Here is a 19142-nt window from a genome sequence, read left to right on the forward strand (position 1 = left end):
AAATGAAACCCCTTCTGATACACATGTTCAGCAGTTCTGTTTTTTTAATAATAAAAAAGGGTGTGGTTCATCTTGTAGATGTACAGTATTGTCGGGCAAGTAGAAAGCTCTACACTTGTTGGACTTTGCTCTACTCAAAATATTTTTGAAATGTTGAGCAAACCCTTATTCGTATAAGAAGAATTTGCTTACGAGTGAAAGAGGTGTAGTGGTGAAGAAACGCTGAGAGAACTTACACTGTCATTTTTACAAATATATTTAGACTAGAGTAATTCAGTCTGTTTACAAAAGGCTTTCGTAGCCCATATCACATCACACTCTACGTGTAGTGAGTGAACTTGGGGATAACTGTGAGCAAGTGATAGTTTTTTGCTGTTGTAACTGATGAGCAGAATATACTTACAGAAACATTCTGCTCTCACTTAAACCCATGTAAATCAGGTGCTGTTCAACTGAAGTGAAGGGGGGGTGGGTCAATTTCTGGTTTTTACACGGGTGTAAATGAGAGCTGAATCTAGCCCATTGTGTTTAAATCAGAGTCAAGTTGTCCCATGGCTAAAAAGTCAGTTTCTTCTTAATTAAAAGCAGAGTTGGCTACGTGGTGTCTTGTGGGTATTTTCTCATTGTATAGTAGATTCAGATTTTTGAAACAATAATATTATTCTGGGTGTGTATAAAAACAGAATATAGAACAGTGATTCTCAAACTTTTGTATTGATTCTGAAACTTTCACATAGCAGCCTCTGAGTGCGACCCCCTGTTACAAATTAAAAACACTTGTTTATATATTTAACACCATTATAAATGGTGGAGGCAAAGCGGGGTTTGGGGTGGTGGCTGACAGCTCGCGACCCCCCCATGTAATAACCTCACGACACCCTGAAGGGTCCCAACCCCCAGTTTCAGAATCCATGATATAGAATATTAAAATTGGGGCAAAGGGAGGAGGCAAACAAGAGGAATGAGAAGCATTCAGATTTTTAACTCTGGCACTCAAGTGTGGTTGGGTGAATTGATAGACCTACAGATGAGGGACTGATTGCTTTCTCCGCCCTCTCCCTGTCCCCGCCCCCAGCCATTTCAAGAGTATGTAAATCACTGCCTCCCTTCCAAACTATAGTTTAAAACTTGTCAGCTGTAGTTCATTGAGCCAACCTGGCAACACAACTGGCAGAGCTGTGCAAATTTTTTGGCCAAAAGCATTTTTTCAGCAAAAAATCTTTACATCGACCAAAATATTTTGCAAATGTGTGTCTATTTCACCCAATTGTTGCAGTTTTAAATTTCAAAAAACCGAGAAATGTTTAATTTCTAGTTACCTTTTCATTTAAGAAATTTCCTTTCTTTTTTAAAAAGTTTTTCTTTAGAAAGCTCAAAATCAAAATAAGTCATTCAGTTTTGGGTCAAACAAAACATTTTGCTCAACCAAAAATCTTTTTTTTTTTTTTTTCAACTTTTTGATTAGCCAAACATTTCATTTTAGGTCAAACCAAAGCGAACCGATTAAATCAGTTACTCGCACAACTCTTAAATGTTTCAAGATCTGGAACTTCTCCAAAATACTAACTTCTTCTGGATGATGCTGATGAGTGATTTTATTATGTAGGCATTCAGAGACAGCCTTGAATAAAATAACTTAGCATCTCTCTATTTCCCTTTGTGGAAATATTGATGTGGTGCAGTGATTCAAAATATGACATTTGGAAACCTGGTGAAAACCTTACTAAACATCAAAACTGCAGCCTTACCAAATAGTTTGCTTCCTGATTTGCTTTGCCTTCACTGTAGGATGGAAAAGAGAGGTCAGTTTTCTGTTTCTTAGCCATGGCTTAAAGGGAGAGCTTTTTTGCTTCCTGTGGCTGTATGTAATTGTGCTTTTACCAAGACCTTCTTGCCAGCTCACGCATGAGAATGTGCCTGCTGCTTAAAACAGGAAAGACTGCTTCAGGTTCTTACTCCATTCCAAGTGGGTTGGGCTGAAACTTTCTCTTATAGGTTCCTGATAAATTTCAGCTTGACCCTAGATGATGCAAAGCTTTACCAGAACTTGAACTTGGAAGATTCTCCAAAGTATTGGGAAAGGAAATCATTGAGATAATGCTTTAAATACTCTCTTCCTTTGCAGGTAACAACAGTGACAAAGTTAGTATCAACAGCACTGGAGTTGCATTATGGTGGTTTATGTTGTTGAAATAACCAGCATGTATGATTATTGTGTGCAAAATTAATATTTTGTAAAGCAATTTAATCTTTTCAGATAACCACATTTTAATGGAGTAATTTGTTTTGGTGTACACTGAACATGGTGTGATTTTGCTTTTCATCATATTAAGTATTGCAGCATTTCTTTGTCACAAATATCTGTGTGGTGTTCATGTGTGTACTGATTTTTTTTTCGTGCTATTGCTGTATACCTCATGATATTGGTCATATAACTTGCTGCTGTAGGGGGGGTTAACTACATTTTAGAGAAGTGTTTGGCTTGGGGGTTGAAGGGCATCAGGCTGTTAAATCAGCATGATATATAGAATACACGTAAGTAAATACAATGTATATATAAAATCTGTTGCTATTAGATTGCATGTGTTCAAATTAACTAACGATTTTATTCTGATTTTAAAAATGACATTTCTTCCTCCCCGCTCACCTGCCTTCAAATAAATACAAAATGCTAGCCTGAGCTGATTGCTGAATTGCCTGTCTGGATGTCTTTTTCTTTGGCTCTGGCACCCTCTTGTGCCTCCCTGAGTAATTACCATAAAGATCCTCAAACTCTAAAAAAGGGAAGGAGTCTCATCTGTAGCAAAGAAAATGAGGGGGAAAACCGAGCAGAACATTTTTTCATGATTTAGCTTTTAACAAACATGTAAGGCTACTTAGCTGCCTGTGTTCTTTATTAATGTGCATTTCATTAGCATGTATTTTATCTCTGTATTTCCATTTTGCAGTTAAATTCACACCTTTTCATATATAAGCTTTCATTTTCCAGTTTAATTCTTTCCATTAACTTTCTCTTGTCACATCACTTCATTTGTCTGCATTTCTTACCTGTTACTCCGTCATCCTGGAAATTCCATTGTCTCTTTTGTTACCATACCCCTCTCTCCTTCAGTAACCTTGATGAGGTGTAAGTACATCACTAATATAATTTCTTTCTTATTATATGTTGTCCTCTATTAATGCCTTTCACATCATTCTGTACTTTGCTGCTGTAACTTAGCTGCTGACTAATGAATTTATTTAATAGGCCTGGCTCTTATTTTTTTGAGAAGTTAGTAACAAATAGCCTTCTTATCCAATATTTTGCAGCTTTTTTTAATGTGAAACGAATTAAGAAGGACATTGATACAAACAGGTGTTTTTTCCACTTTTGCAGTTTTGCCATGCCATATCTAAGGAGTTAATTTGGCATTATACATCTCCTATACAGTATGTAAAAACAAAAATAAACTGTTACTTTTAAAATGGATGCTTATAGTATCAGTCCCCTTTGGTACTTTCCCAAAATGGTGAAACATCACCATGTATTTGCCACAGTTCCTGAAAGTATAGTTTTAAAAACTCCATATCCCTGGGAGACTGATAGCTCAGGGATTGGTAATAGCATATGGAACATTATGGGGGAAACTTTCAAAGGTACAACTGAGATACAGTTACTGTAATTCCATTGACTTTTAATGGGAGTCAGGCACTTAATTGCCCTTTGTGCCTTTGAAAAACTCCATCTACACCTTTAGGATTCCCACTTCCAAGCCAGCCCTGATTGATAATGCAAGACATTACTATAACAGATGGCTGTTGGTTGATGTATGTAAAATAAATCATATCCCCAAAGAGTGCAATGCTCTGCTGTGTAGACAAACCCTTAATATACTTCCTATGGGACAGCAATCCATAGCTCAACAGCCACCACCACAACTGGCACCTTGGTTGGTAAATTCAATTGGGAGGCATGGCATTTCTTATCTTTTCATCCTTGTAGCTGCAGCACTAAATGTTCCAGAGCAGAGCTGAGGTACACCTAACAGGCAGGTGTATCTCTATCTCTGTGAACAAAGCAAGGAATTCATTCTCCAAGGCTGTTTAGCCCATTACACTTCACCAGCATTACATATACTACTTTTCAGAGAGTGCAAAAAAAAGCCACATTTTGACTACTTTTTTCTTACCTGTCGATCTATATGGAATCCAAGAAATCATGGACATTGCACAGAACCAATTTTTTGTAGCAGGATATCAATGTGACTAGTAAAAAGAAAAGGAGTACTTGTGGCACCTTAGAGACTAACAAATTTATTTGAGCATAAGCTTTCGTGAGCTACAGCTTATGCTCAAATAAATTTGTTAGTCTCTAAGGTGCCACAAGTACTCCTTTTCTTTTTGCGGAAACAGACTAACATGGCTGCTACTCTGAAACGTCACTAGTGATTGGCTTCATTGCACTTTATCGCTTGACATACCCATATCTGTCACTTCAGTTTTCTTACTTTTTTTTACTTATTTTTCTTTTCCTCTCTCCTTCCTGTTCACACGGGAACACTGTTTCTTCTGTTGTCTGATTCCTTCAATTATAAGGAAAAACCCACCTAAACGGTAAATATTTAAAAATGTATATAACATGGTGTTAATGCTGAGTTGTGCTGTTTGGTATCTTACAATAGTGACTGTAGAAAATATTTTAAATGTTTCCTAGTAAATCTGACTTAAATTACTAAATTCATGGAATTGTTTTGCAAGCAGTAGACTTGAATCTGTGTGTATATCTCTGAGCTCATGTCACTTTGTATGCAGTAGCGTTTACAAAAGCAGATCAGCACCCAAATGCAGAAGCTGTTCTTACAAACCTTGATAGTGCATGATGAAGTCTTCAATGCCATTGTGACAATGACAAAATTTAAGATTTCCTGATGAAATTTCACATTTTCCCCCCCTTACAATTATTCTTTGTTGAAATAGTCCACCAAGGAAGCACATTGTGGATACCTATACAGAGTTTTACCACACACCCACTCATAGAGATGCCAGCAAAAAACGATTGATTGAAGATACTGAAGACTGGCACCCAAGGACAGGAACTACCCAATCACGTTCTTTTCGGATCCTTGCCCAAATCACCGGCACTGAACACAGTGAGTAATCGTTTGGTATTGCAGCATTAGATAAGGTTAAGTAGCGGTAATGGACTTGCACGCTGTCCTGGTTGAACTTGCTCTACGATGTTGAAACAATAACTAATAAAGTTCTCTAATCCAATTTGTAACATTTCTTCCCCTGGATCATCAAATCAGTCGTCAGTTACCCTGTTTTTCGTGTGAACCCTCCACACGGCAAAAGAGAGAGGGGATTATGGGCAGGTGTAATGCCTTCAACTTTTTTTGACCTGACTAAATTCCAAGCTGACAGGGTCTCTTTAAAACAACTACCATATTACCCTTAAATCAGCTTGTCAGAAAAATGTCCCTCCTGCCCTTCCTCCACCACCACCAAATGGAGAAATTTCCACTCAAAATCACACTGGCTTGTTTTACTGTTGAAAACAGGAGCTTCCAGCAGAACAGTACAGCATTTGCTTCTGCCTTAGAAGAGCGAAAGATACCAAATCTTAAAATCATAACATAACATGGAATAATAGGGCCATTGTAATTTAAGTCCTTCTAACGTGATTAGTGAACATTATTCTTTCCCTGTAATTTCTGTATGTTTGGATTTATGTTACTAAGGGCCAGATTTGTAAAGATATTTAGATGCGTAAAGATGATGACAGGTACCGACAGGAGTTTCTGGAAGTGTGTAGGTGTTTACCTTTCATTGAAATCTCATGGGAGTTAGGCACTTTTGGAAATCCCGTTAGGCACCTGTCTGCAGCTTTAGACACCTGAATACCTTTACAAATCTGGCTCTGTGGCTTTACAGGTTGAGGTAAATGAAAAAATAGTACCTTTTTTGAAAAATTATAAAATTGTTTTTCTTTGGCATGTACAAAATGCATGATAGTATGATGCAGAGATTTTATTGGCCCTGTTTTTGAGGAAGATCAACCTTAATTCAATTGTTTCAAAGTAACCATTTAGAAATATAAAAATTCTTATTTCATTGCAGTGAAAGAACCAGAAACTGAGACTACAAAGAAAACTAAGTAAGTTGACTTGTTTGTATTTTGAGTATTCAATATTTTGCATGGCTTGTTTTGAACTGATGATGTAATATTGCAGTTTGGTGCATTGGTGTAACATTCTAGAAACTTTTACATGTTGTTCTGTGTTAAAATTGTGTGTTATAAATGAACCAGCATGTAAAATCAATATTTTGTGTGCTGTGATTGGCTTTTATTTAGGAGCTTAATACAAGACGGTGAAAATAAGGTTTACACAGGAGTTGGAACTTTTCAGTGAATGTAACAGTTGGTTCTCTGTCTGGTGGTAGCTTGTAAACAGATGAATGTAATGTTTTGTCTTGAATCTAGCCATGCATTTTTGGCTTGTAATAGGAGATCAGATTAACTTTTTCTAAGATTTGAACAGATAGCTGCTATTCTGTTGCTCTTGAAGAATTATGCTATTCAAAATGATGCTATTCAAAGTGGTGCTAAAGGCCCAGTCCAATACCTGATTCAGCTTGGGGTCTTTGTATTGACTTCATTTGGCATTGGATGAGGCCTTAAAAGACAGATGAGAAAATATGTAGGCCTGTAAGTAGTGCATGGAGATGGCATGTTTTCAGTTCCTGTGAATTGAATTGTAAGGCATGTTTCTTTCCTTTCTTACATTTCTTCTATCACTTCTTTCCACAGGGAAAAGATTCCCATCCAGATCTTTAGCCCAAAATATACAAAATTACGTGACTGGCACCATGACGTCTCAGCACGTGTCCTTAATGTCCAGTGAATTACCCAAGTTGCAAAAACAGAACACAAACCTTTTCTTCCTTTTCTCTTTTCCAAATGCTTTGCGCAAAAAAAAAAAAGTATTTTATTAGCTTTCTTATGAGAGAAACTCTAGCTTTTTCTATACTTTTCTAACCATTTCCTACTGATATGTAAAGAATGAGATGAGTGTGTTTTTGTGCTGATCAGTAGTTAACAAACATACACAAATCAACACAAAGTGACTTAGGTGACTGAGTCTTCAAGTGGGTAGAGGAGGTGGCTATTAAGGTTCTTTCTTGACAAGGAGGATTCATTTGTGTTGCTGAGTTTGAGTTCTTGTAGGTTGTTAGAAAGATGAGCAAAAGAGCAGTATTCAGTGTTGCTTGAAAAAAGAAGCCTGTAAACACTGAAACTCTTGTACTTTCTAGGATAATTTTCTTTAAATTCAATAGAAGTTCAGCAGAAATATTTTAGAGTGGGTTGTAAATGTTTTTAAATGGTAGAGGGAGAAGTCAAATGGCTTCCCCGCCAAAAGGAGTTTTGCTGCTATTGCAAATCTTAGTGCAGTACAAGTACTGAGCCTGTTAAACAGGTGTCCCATCCATACCATGGGAAAAACTATACAAAAGAGGAGTGAAATGTTGCTGTGCACATGCAAGAGCTTCAGCATGCAACATCAAATGAGAATAAGATGAAGTCGTAGACAGTGGTGATTATTTATTGTATGGTGAAACTCTTAGGGTTTTTTGTGTTTTATAGAAGCTTCGGTACCCTATGATGGTAACGCTTATTATCCTGTAATATAATGTATTATAGTAGAGACACTCGTTAACTTAGACTTTTTGACGTTTGAAGAGTATTTTAATAAAAGCTGCTTTTAACTTGGTTTTTTCTGGTTTTTCTTTGAGGCCTTTTGACTCTGTACATAGACCTCTCATTCAGAAGTGCTGTATTTCTAGTATTATTATAATCTAACTGAAACAAGAGACGAGACAATAAAACCAGATCGAGCTGTGCAAGAGCCATCAATATTTGTACAATAAATGAATGGGATTTTTCCCAAATCTCCTTTTAAAAATTGTCTATTACATCTTTTAGATTTGTAAGGGATCCTGCATCAAGCTATGAAGTGACTGATCTTTTTTGCTGTCCCAAATAGAAGTATGTGATGCGAGCCTAGAACACATTCGTTTAAACAAACTAATTGTAAGCTTTTAACACCTACTGAAGTACAGAAAGTCCGAACCTAAAAGGTTAATCTTGGAGGAAAATGAAGTACCGTACTTATAAGTTATATAGCACTTTGTTTAAATTTTCAGTATATCAACTAGGGTTTTCTAAAAGTAGAGAACTGGGGGTTCTAGAAATAGAGCCCTTCCTTTGAACAAATTATTGCAGAGAGGTTAAATCCTAAAAACATTCTAATATTCTGAAGTTTGCTTTTCCTCTTCAAAAGCATTACTTTGCCATAATAAACATTCCTGCAGCTCAGAAAGGCTGTAGCTCACTGTGTTTGTCATCTTATCTTTAGGGAGAGTCAAACAGAAAATGGAGACCCCAGGTAACTGCTAAATTGTCTGAATGCTAACAGTCACTTGTGTGGAAACATAAGAGTGCACAATATAAGGAATCAAATTACCAATAAAACTGCAGAAGAATTCGCATCCAGCACATGGTAGAATTAAACAGTTATGTCCACTCATGGTTTGATTTGTTTTACATTAAAACCATATAATGACTTTCAGGGAAAATAATTCACTATCACAGTTTCACTGATGACAAAAATCTGTCAATTGGAAATGAACTGCCTTGGCAGTTCTATCAAATTATAATTTCTCTTCTGTTTCAAATACCTGTTTGTGTGTCACATTTTTACTAAAACTATGCACGTTATTCAATGCACATACAGCACACTATGATTATTGATTTGAACTAGAACATGTACGTTCAGAAATATGAATTTTAAGCATTGTATTAAAGTTGTTTTGCTGGTTTAAATCATTTTTTATGTATGGTAGGGCGGGAACGTTATTACAGATTGTACGCAACACAGTAAAAAATAAGTGTGATAAGATGACTTCTTATGGCCCCTTTTGTAATGCATTCTTTAGGAGTAAAGTCAAACAATATCTTCAAAGTATGTATTTTTTTGAAACATTCATATAAAATGACAATATTTTCCTGTTGATATTTTATTTGCCATTTTATCTATCTTGCTAGCATTTAGCTCTTAATAGAAGGAGTTGTTTCAATAAGAAATGGAAAAAATGATTTTGCAATCATCTAGAACATAGATTTGTTTAGCATGAAAATAAATATATAAAATATATATAAAATAAATATACAAAGCCCACAAGTCTTAAAAATATCCTTGTGGTGTGTCCAGTGATAAGTATATTCAGATTCAAGAAGAATTCCCCAAAGCATAAGAATTTCCCAGAAAACTAGATTTACAAATCACTGGCCACCTGGAAATATGTTATGGCATGCTGCTATATAAATATTTGGATGACACTTCATTAAAGCAAGTTACTTTAGCAAAAATGTATTCAGGGCTGTGAAACAAATTTCTAGATCAGCAAAAATCCTGCATATTTTTTCAAAATTAGAACCATATGGTATGGCCCCCTGGTGGCTGTTCTTATATTAGTAGTTTTAATTTCTATTCTCAATTTTTTGGGGGAAAAAAAAAAAGGAAATACAGGAACAAAAAATTAAAAGTACTGATTTTCACCTTTGTTAGCTTAGAAAATATAAAGGGTTGAATGGTGTATTTCATCTCCTAACTTTTTCAGACTTTCTAAATTAGAATTACAACTATGCAAACTACCTATCAATCTTTTTAAAAGACTTCTAATGTTTTTCTTAAAACCATCTTTTGTTTTCCTTCCTGCCTCCATTTAGTCTGTTCCACCTTCACTAGCCAGAAAGTCTCACTCCTATTTTCCACATTCTCCCACTATCTGTTCAAAAGTGTTTCCATAGTTTGTCAACAATAGGAACAAGGGAGCCAGGAGAGCTCATCTTAATTTAAAGTAAGCACCTTAATTTCTCAGTGGATGAACAGGTTAGTCAGCCCGTGTACTGTCCCTGTGATCAGTTTGATCTCCATTGATCTTGAGTAGCAAAAGTCCACAGTCTACTCATTTAAATGCTCTGTAGCAATGTTTTCAGTGTATTTACTCTTCTCTTTACCCTCATTGTGCGGCTATACCAGAAAAAGGAAAGGAGACACTGGACAGGTCGCAACTTTCTTACTAAATGTCTGGGAATGCCTAGTCGGTAAAACTGTACAGCGCAGGTAGTTCCATAAAAAGAAAAGGAGTACTTGTGGCACCTTAGAGACTAACCAATTTATTAGAGCATTATGCTCTAATAAATTGGTTAGTCTCTAAGGTGCCACAAGTACTCCTTTTCTTTTTATGGATACAGACTAACACGGCTGCTACTCTGAAACTGATAGTTCCACAGTCCTTTACATATACCCAGAGGTTTGCTGGCAGCCACCCTGCTGCTGGGGCCTCACCACACACATCCCATCTCAGATTAAGTTTAAGGGGGGGGGGGACTTGACTCCCTGCCGTAACAGTCATAGGAGCCCCTAACCACCCCTGTTTCCACTCCTATAAAGAGTACCTCATTAAATCCTTTCCCAATCCATTTTACGTGATCACCATATCTGTTCCCTATGCAGTACTTTCACTGGGAATCCGCCCCACGCTTATATAATGAGTTGCAACACCATAGTCTAACCCCCTTTATTTCTTCTCTTCCCCCCCACCCCACCCCACCCCTTGCAAGCCTCCAGCTTGCCTTGGGAAAGGTGAAAAAAGCTACTTCACCTTGGCTAATCTGGAGGTGAGGGGGAAAATTCCTCACCAGCCACCCCCACCCCAATTTCAACAGGTGGAGTGTTCATCCTCGTCCAGGTGGAAAAGGGGCCTCCACTGTACAGATGTGGACATAAATAGTCTGCTTCTTTTCAAGTCACCTGAGGGTCGGGTGAGAATGGGTCAGCATCCCCATGCTGTATGGGTATGGAGCTGCCTCCATGCAGCAAGTAACTCTCTGGCTTTCTAGTCTTTAAAGTAACAACACCTTCTCCGACAAACCAAAGGGCCCGACCTCTGAGGTCATTCTCTCATCAAATGTATTTGAAGATATTTTGCTCACAGACTTGACTGGCATGATACATGTTCCATGCCCAGATGTCTCTTCCCTCCGATCACACTTACGACGTCGTACTTTCATCATTTCTTAATTTAAAAAAAATTGAAATCAGTAAAAACTGTTGGGAGAAACATTAGACTGCTTTTATTTTAAAATGTGAATAATGTACCTTAATGCCCACTTTGATTCCAAGTGTACATTTAACCTTCAAAAAGACAGACGAGTTTCCAGTCGGAGGTCCCTATGATGATCTGGATTTAGCTCACTGCTTGATTCAAATCAGGCCTCAGAATGCGTTTTGTTCCTGTGATATGGGAAAATACTTAGTGTCCTGATTTTTTTTTCCTTAATATAAGAACTGACTGCAACTATTGTGGAGGTGGGCCGAAACTTAACAAGCCTGGGCAAAGGGGATGTAATCAAAGAAAGGTGAAGAATTTCAAGAGCTGTGAATAAACTTCAGATAAATGTCCAAGCTTTTTAAACTTTCTCGAAAGCCAACTTCCAAATATTTTGATTTTCATCCATCCCTGTATGTAGCTAGGTAGATAAAAATGCATTTTCTTTTGGAGAGAGTAACAGTGTTCATGGAAAGTTGTACCTAAAGTAGAATACACAAATAACACTTAAATATTTCCATGGAAGCATTCAATGATTTTGTTGGGTTACAACTTGTCATTTAGTAATAAAGTAATTTTCCCATTTTCAAGTATATTCTGGATATCTTGATGCTGAGGAACATAATTTTGGACACAAATGAAATACTGAGTGAACCCTGGTGAATGTTTTTCACTGTTGTTTTTATAAATGTAATATATTCAGATCATCAATCGCTCCTTGTACTACTGGTTTTTTTGGTCAATTTGCTTGAAATTTAAACTTAAAATAGATCTTTATTATCATGCTACCCCCAAATCCATGAAATATTTTGAGTTGGTCACTGTTAGATTTGTTAGTAATATTGAGCAGGTTTGTGTAGAGATTTTCTGGATTTTTAGATTAGCAAATCTCTATCCATAGTGAAATAGTGATCCCACTTTTGGTCAATTCTAAATTTTCATATATGCATTCCAACCCCATCCATGTGATTTTTTTTTTATCATTATCTGTAAAGCGTGTCTGTAGATCTACCAAATGGAATAGAAGCCCAGAATTCCTCTTTAGATCTAAATAAACATTCGGTAGCTACTCAGACCATTGAAATGACGCCTGCATCAGAACCTCCATCAACACCATTACCAGCTATGAGGTCTGCTTCTCTGTCAGTGCTAAGTCAGTGAAATACACTGATATCACTTAAGACTGGAAACTTAAGATATTTAAATCTGCATGATACTAAAAATAGAGTACATTCTCACGTAGGTAGCTTTACTTGCTCAAAGTTTGTGGAAGACAAATGTGTTGTATGTTAACACGCTCACCTTGTAACTCCTACTTGACTGTCACAAAATGACATTGCAGTTAGAAATGTCATGTGCATTTCTCTTCAGACAAAAGACCTGTGTTGCATTAAATGTCACATTTGCAGTTACTTCAGTCATGTCTGGGCAGGAGGCATAATATGGAGAAAATGTTAAAAATTATACTTCAAGGTCCAACCCCACGCTGCTCAATTCCTGTAGCACCCAAAGTAAATGGCAGAGTGGTGGCATAAAGCAAACGACTTCTTCTAGTTTTCTAGAATGAAGAAATCACAATGAAAGGGTATAAAACACTTACATGAAGCCCAAATTAGAACTTCTGAGACTCTCATTTTTAGTATTTACTGTAAGGTTTTTTTTCCCCCATCAGGCTATGCAGAGTGATATTAAATGTGTATGTCTCATCTCTGTAAATATAATAATGGGCCATCTGCTGATTTTACAAGCAACAGTACACGTTTCTGTCTTCACCAAAGTCAAGAAAAGTCACACACAAATTGTGCCTCATCTCAGCTCTGACTTTCACTTTAACCCTGATTCCCATTCAAGATATTGATATTTTTGTTCACATTTTAACATATCTTTATTATACCACTTAAATGTAGATTAAACATCTTTTTTTGTGTTGATTTTGATTTTGTTACCTTGAATGATATGCAAACTGTTCATCAGACCAGAATCTACGTCAGACAGTTCGCCGTTAGCCAAGTCTTCACCTGTCAGTGTTCCCTCTCCCAGACTTCCTGATCATGTCTCAAGTTCACCCCAAGGGAGGTAAATGATTCTCCGGTGGTACTCTTGCGAATTATAACAGGAAAATCTGTACTAGCCATGTTTCTCTGTCACTCATTTAAATTGGACATCACCAGTTTTCTGAGCATGGTAGGAGGAGGGGAAAGAAGAGCAGAAAAATATCGATCAGGCCCATGAACACTTCACCAGTACTAGTTGGAATAAGAAATAACATACTATGTAGTAAAACAATTCAGAAAGATCTACTTTGTCAGTGGGTGACCCTTCCCATGACCTGCTATAATTGATAACAATGAAGTGTTAATGTATAAGTTGAGAGTTAATTCAAATGTATTTCCCACTGAGGCAAAACTATATTAAATATATTGAAAAAATATGGTGTGCTCTTTAAGGCATGTTCTGCTATGTGGTGATGAAATGAGAGATGGCAAACTTCCAATCACTGACCTTGGATACCTTAATTGGCATTATTTAGACCATGTTTTCTTGGCAGACTGTAGACTCTCTTTGGAGGTCATCTTTGGGTTTAGAAAGAGAAAATAAAATTTTGAAAAATGTTGTTCCTTAAAGATAAGTTATATAAGTTACACTGATGTACTGAATTTCATAAGCTAATAGTGTGGGTGTGTGGCTCTGTGTCTAATAAACACCAGTTATCTGGAAGAGAAAACAAACACCAAACAAGGCCTATCATTTTTTGTACATTATCCTAAATTTATTCAATTGAATTATTTTTGTTATCTGTATGGTATGGACAGATTGATGCAAAAGATAATCAAAAGGATAAAAATGGACCCTTTTTTCTTGGACAATTCCACGGTTCACATAGCCTTAAGTATAACTACTCTTGACCCATAGCCTCTATAGAATTTGGATTACTCTGTTGTAAGTGGTAGGGAATTAATTATGGCGGGCTCTTGCTTTTGGAGCCTGATTATTCTCATGGTCTTCTTCCAAAGCCTAAACTTGAAGTCATCAAGTATGACCTCATACAGGCCTTTGAGCTTTAGATTTCAACAGGGAATGTGGTCTCTGTTCTTCAGCTTTGTTATTTTGAAAGACGTGGCTTTTGTCGATTGGCTGGTTGTTACAATGTGCCTGGGAGTTGATAGTTATGTTTACCTCTAAAACAAACTAATATGAAATATTTTTGGATGACTCTTATAAGACTTATTTTTGAATTGTAATAACTTCTGTCTTAGGAAGCTCATCTCATGGAATCTGTTGGTATCTCAATAACACAGCAGATTTCACCTCCCTTAGTTTAAAAACAAACAAACAAACAAACACCCCCCCCCCCACCCGGCAACACTCCATTAACTGACTTGCTGATTCCATCCTTTTCACAATCTTTTAACAAGGGTTAGCAGCCATAAAACATGTTTTTTATTACTTGTGCTTCTGTTTCTAATATGTCCATTTCACTGCTGTTCCTGTACCATATGCACCATGATGTTGTAGTAAAATGTTTTACTGAAATCGGTGGTTTTGTTGTTTGTTCACTGCGTAACCTGGGCAAGTCACTTCAGTTATCTGCTTCAGTTTAGCCACATGTAAAATAGGTGTAACACCTATGCATGGGACTTATTGGTTCATTAAGTGCTTTTGTGTTCTTGAGTGAAAGAGTACATTATGGTCATTGTTGTGGGAATTATGCTCAGGGTTTTTTAATTCTGCTGTGTTCTTGCCATAATATTGGCTCTGCATTAAAATATGAAGGATACTGAGTGCAAACATCCTGAGATTCCTCCACACCCTCTTCGACATGACCACTTTTCTAACATGAATGGAAATTATTAGTCTTCCCCCTAAGTGTATAGACTGCAGTTAGATCACTCACTAGTAGCTGGCCAGTGTCCTAATGGTGGAAGCAGACGTTGTAGGTGCTGTATGATTAAGATGTGTACTTTGATCTGTTCTGTTACCCTTTTCCGTCTTTTAGAGAGGAAGGAATATCCAGTGGCTAGGACACTAGCGTAGGAGTTGGGAGACCAAGGTTCAATTTCCTGTTCTGCCACAGACTTCCTCTGTGACCTTGGGTGAGTTACTTAGTCTCTCTGGGTACATTTACACTTGAATAAAAAGCCCATGGCATAGCCATGGCTGGCCCAGGTCAGCTGACTTGGGTTTGCGGGGCTAAAAATGGCTGTGTAGACCTGTGTCGGATCCCAGAACCCAGGCTCCAGCCCAAGCCCAAATGTCCACACAGCCATTTTTAAAGCCCCACCTGAGCCAGCTGACTCAGGCCAGCAATAGGTGTTTAAATGCAGCGTAAACATACCCACGGTGCCTCTGTTCCTCATCTGTTAAAATGGGGGTCATTGCACCTGTCTGTCTCACGGGGGTGCTATGACGATATTTAAAAGATAGTGAAGCTCTGAACCTTAACTGACACAAAGCACTATATAAGCACTATTTTTATTTTGAAATAAATACAGTGTACCATTCTGTATTAATACCTTGATCCAAGTATAGAACTACCATTCTCAAACATTCTATGTGAGCAGCATTTTTGTGGTTTTTATGTTTTTTGTGGCAGCCATTGTTTAAAGAAATAGGTTCTGTGTGTTCTCTGTTGCGACTCAAGGCTCTTGAAGGGAGGATGCTGCTGCCTGGTATTTATATTATTTATTTACCTAGTGCCAGCACATTTAAATATTTTGGTTTTTTTAAATGCATAAATTACATAAGCCTCTCCTAAATGATCAATCTTAAGCTTCCACTATTATCCCCTACATATCTTTATGCCTTCATAGTGGACACAGCTTCAAAACAAATTTATCAAAATTAACCAAAAAATAAAGGAAATAAACAGAAAAACATGCCAGTTGTTAAATGGTAATAACAGGCTTTGTTTCACTCCCTGACATTTACCACCTCAGACTCTAGCAAATGGCTAAGAGGAAGTGAATTCCAAAGGTCGGACTCCCTCAAATGAGAACCCTGAGCCTGGCACTAGTCTTACCCGAGGAGCTGACAACACGTGTAACCCAGCCAATTTCTACCCATTGCAAAGCAGACTCTCAAAAACGAGTTACCACAGTCAATCAGGGCTTTAGAGATAATTACTGACACTATGAATTGGACCTAGAAGTGATGAGGAAACCACGACAGAGTTTTGAACATAGACCTGTGTTTCTGAGAGCACACCCCACTCAGCTACTTTCTGCACCAAATGAAACTTCCGGCTGGACTTCAAGTATAATGCTGTGTAGAGTCCATTACAGTGATTTTTACTTGGGAAAGCTACGGGTGTTACTCTTTTGAGGTCAGTATCAGAGCAGGTTTGCAGCTTCCAAGTCTCCTGTTGTAGATGATAGCATCCCTAGCAGCTGTCCGAGAATCCAGGAACAACAATTGATCTAATTTCACCTTTAAGCCGAGAACCATTCTGAATAACGGACAAAGATAGTATTGCCTCAACCCACACCTGTAGAAGTTTCCTCCTACCGAGAAGCCAATACAAAGAGTTGAGTTTCAGCCCATTTCCCCTCTGTCCACATGTACCAGCCAAGTTTAAGGAGATAAGACTAGAGTATCAGCCCACCAATCAAATAAACTCCCTTTCCTTGATATCTTCGAGGCTGTCTATAAACCATAGTGACCCACAGGGACCACATAAGGAAGTTGCTCTTTCGGTGCTGGTATGAGCAGATGGTGACAGCGTTCCCCTTAGGGCACAAACATGGGGACTCAGTCACCGAGTGGTAATCTCCGTTTAGTTGGACCACTGAGGTTCCTCTTCACTGTGGAAGTGGGAGCTGGTTAGAACAGCTGCAGCAGCATAGGACTCAAATGGTCTATCAGAGTGGTGTGAGAGAGGGAGTCACGTGATAAAAACATGAACCGCTACATTTTGTGACACTGAGACTTTTATACCAAACAAGAAATAAAGCAGCAAAAATAATTAAATTATTTTAAGAAATTGTCTTACCCACCACTGAATTAGATATTGGGATATTAGATGGGGTGGGATCTGAGTTACCCAGGAAAGAATTTTCTGTAGTATCTGGCTGGAGAATCTTGCCCATATGCTCAGGGTTTAGCTGATCGCCATATTTGGGGTCGGGAAGGAATTTTCCTCCAGGGCAGATTGGAAGAGGCCCTGGAGGTTTTTCGCCTTCCTCTGTAGCATGGGGAACAGGTCACTTGCTGGAGGATTCTCTGCTCCTTGAAGTCTTTAAACCATGATTTGAGGACTTCAATAGCTGAGACATATGTGAGAGGTTTTGCGCAGGAGTGGTGGGTGAAATTCTGTGGTCTGCGTTGTGTAGGAGGTCAGACTAGATCATCATAATGGTCCCTTCTGACCTAAATATCTATGAATTAATAGTATCTTGAGATCTATTCAGCAGATTACTATTGCAAATATTGTATTTGTCAGAATGAACTATTTCTAAGTACTAGCCATGGATCAGCGTCCAGCAAAAGAAAACTTGAGTCCCTTTTTATATGCTACCAACATGCTTAAATTTACTATATTTGCAGTCTTGCCTACTAATTAAAATGAGCCTTTCCCTGGCACATGACATATCATGTATTCGAGATGAATTGCGGAAAGCAGAGCTGCATTGCTTCAATATACATACTCCATGTGGGGATGCGAAGACCTACCCATCTAGGTCTCAGGGAAACAAAATTGACTTCCACATCCCAGCTATACATTAAACAGCAGCCTCCTGAGGTTGAATGTATCTTGGAAGCTAAAATCCCTCTGGCTGGCCTTTGGGAAGAGAGACCCTCCCTCCTTCCTCTGACTAGGTGGATTGCATTTTATAGGATGATACTTTCATTGAACTTGAGAGTGGCAATATTCATTCTTTATCGGGCTTGTTGCAAGGCTCATCTTTTTGCCGCAGACACTTTAAAAATGGGTGTGGACAGAGAGATTTGTTCAAGGGGGAGAGGGATTGGCAGTGTGGTAATTCAGTAGCTGCACTTTTATTTTTAATTTATCACAAGCATTTAGTGCATAGGACAGGGTGCCCTTTTAGCACTTCTAAAGATCAAAATAAATAAACTTCGCTTTTACCTTTATTTGTGGTTACTGACACATCCACAAGTTTTAAAATTGTAGTGTAACTAAGTACCCTTTCAAATGGATGTTTTTATTTTGAAAGGTTAAGACAAAGTAGTGAAAGAATTGTTAGCGTCTAAAAGGCCCATCAACACTGTTTTCATAGGTTGGACCATCTCCAGATGTGCAACAAGATGAGTTTAGGGCTAGCTTTCATGTTCATTTCTGGCACATACTAAGACGGCTTTATCTTAGAAGAGTGTAGATAAAACTGTCCTTCCCTCTTGTTAAGTTTTTAGCGTTCTCTCTTGTAACTTATTTGAAATACCACATTTAATAAGTGTGTACTTAAATAAGGGGAAACTAATATCCATCCCCACCTAATCATTACTGCACTAGGTTGATCTGGAAGAAATTCCAGGATAGATAACATCTGATATGGTGGACATGGATGAGCACCTGGGCCCCCAATGTTCATGCATATTGCAAAATGGACAGTTTTTGGTATACTATCGCAAGAATAGCAGTACCTGCTCCAGAAAGGTAGAGGGGTGAAGTGCATTTGCTTACCCATGGGGTAAGCTTGTAGTGCGGGGAAGTGTTCTGAATGTAGGGAAGGGAAAGTAATTTAGCTGATGCTTGCGGTTGGTTCCTATTCTTCTAGGGGGAGTCATGGGCATGCATTCTCAGGGGACTAGAATATGCCAGGCTGAAATCTGATTTTAGTCTTTAAGCACTGAATTCACTCACAAGTCTGGGAGAGAAAAATCCCTCTTACTCGAAAGAAAATACCTATTTGTTGGTATGGTATATTCATGTATTATCTCACACTTACAAGGAAAAGTAATCCAGAACACCTAGACAGTTCCTAACCTAAGCGGCTTTGTTTTGTCTGTGTGTGCGCGCGCTCAGGTGT

The 19142-nt window shown here is 37.9% G+C and overlaps 1 protein-coding gene across 24 annotated transcripts in view; it reads left to right on the forward strand.

Moving 5' to 3' along the window:
• Positions 1-19142, forward strand: part of PDLIM5 (PDZ and LIM domain 5) — a 185022-nt gene that overhangs the window by 101692 nt on the left and 64188 nt on the right. For 15 of the 24 annotated variants that reach the window (XM_074950615.1, XM_074950635.1, XM_074950611.1 and 12 more), the window contains 5 exons: positions 4957-5129; positions 6100-6136; positions 8397-8426; positions 12150-12284; positions 13129-13230. In XM_074950615.1, the coding sequence (XP_074806716.1) occupies positions 4957-5129; positions 6100-6136; positions 8397-8426; positions 12150-12284; positions 13129-13230 (477 nt within the window). Of the gene's footprint in view, positions 1-2125; positions 2143-4575; positions 4594-4956; positions 5130-6099; positions 6137-6790; positions 7788-8396; positions 8427-12149; positions 12285-13128; positions 13231-19142 lie in introns of those variants that run through there. The other 9 variants (XM_074950624.1, XM_074950629.1, XM_074950630.1 and 6 more) reach the window with 7 other exon arrangements.

The sequence above is a fragment of the Natator depressus genome, chromosome 4, assembly GCF_965152275.1.
Source record: "Natator depressus isolate rNatDep1 chromosome 4, rNatDep2.hap1, whole genome shotgun sequence".
Lineage (NCBI taxonomy): Eukaryota > Metazoa > Chordata > Testudines > Cheloniidae > Natator > Natator depressus.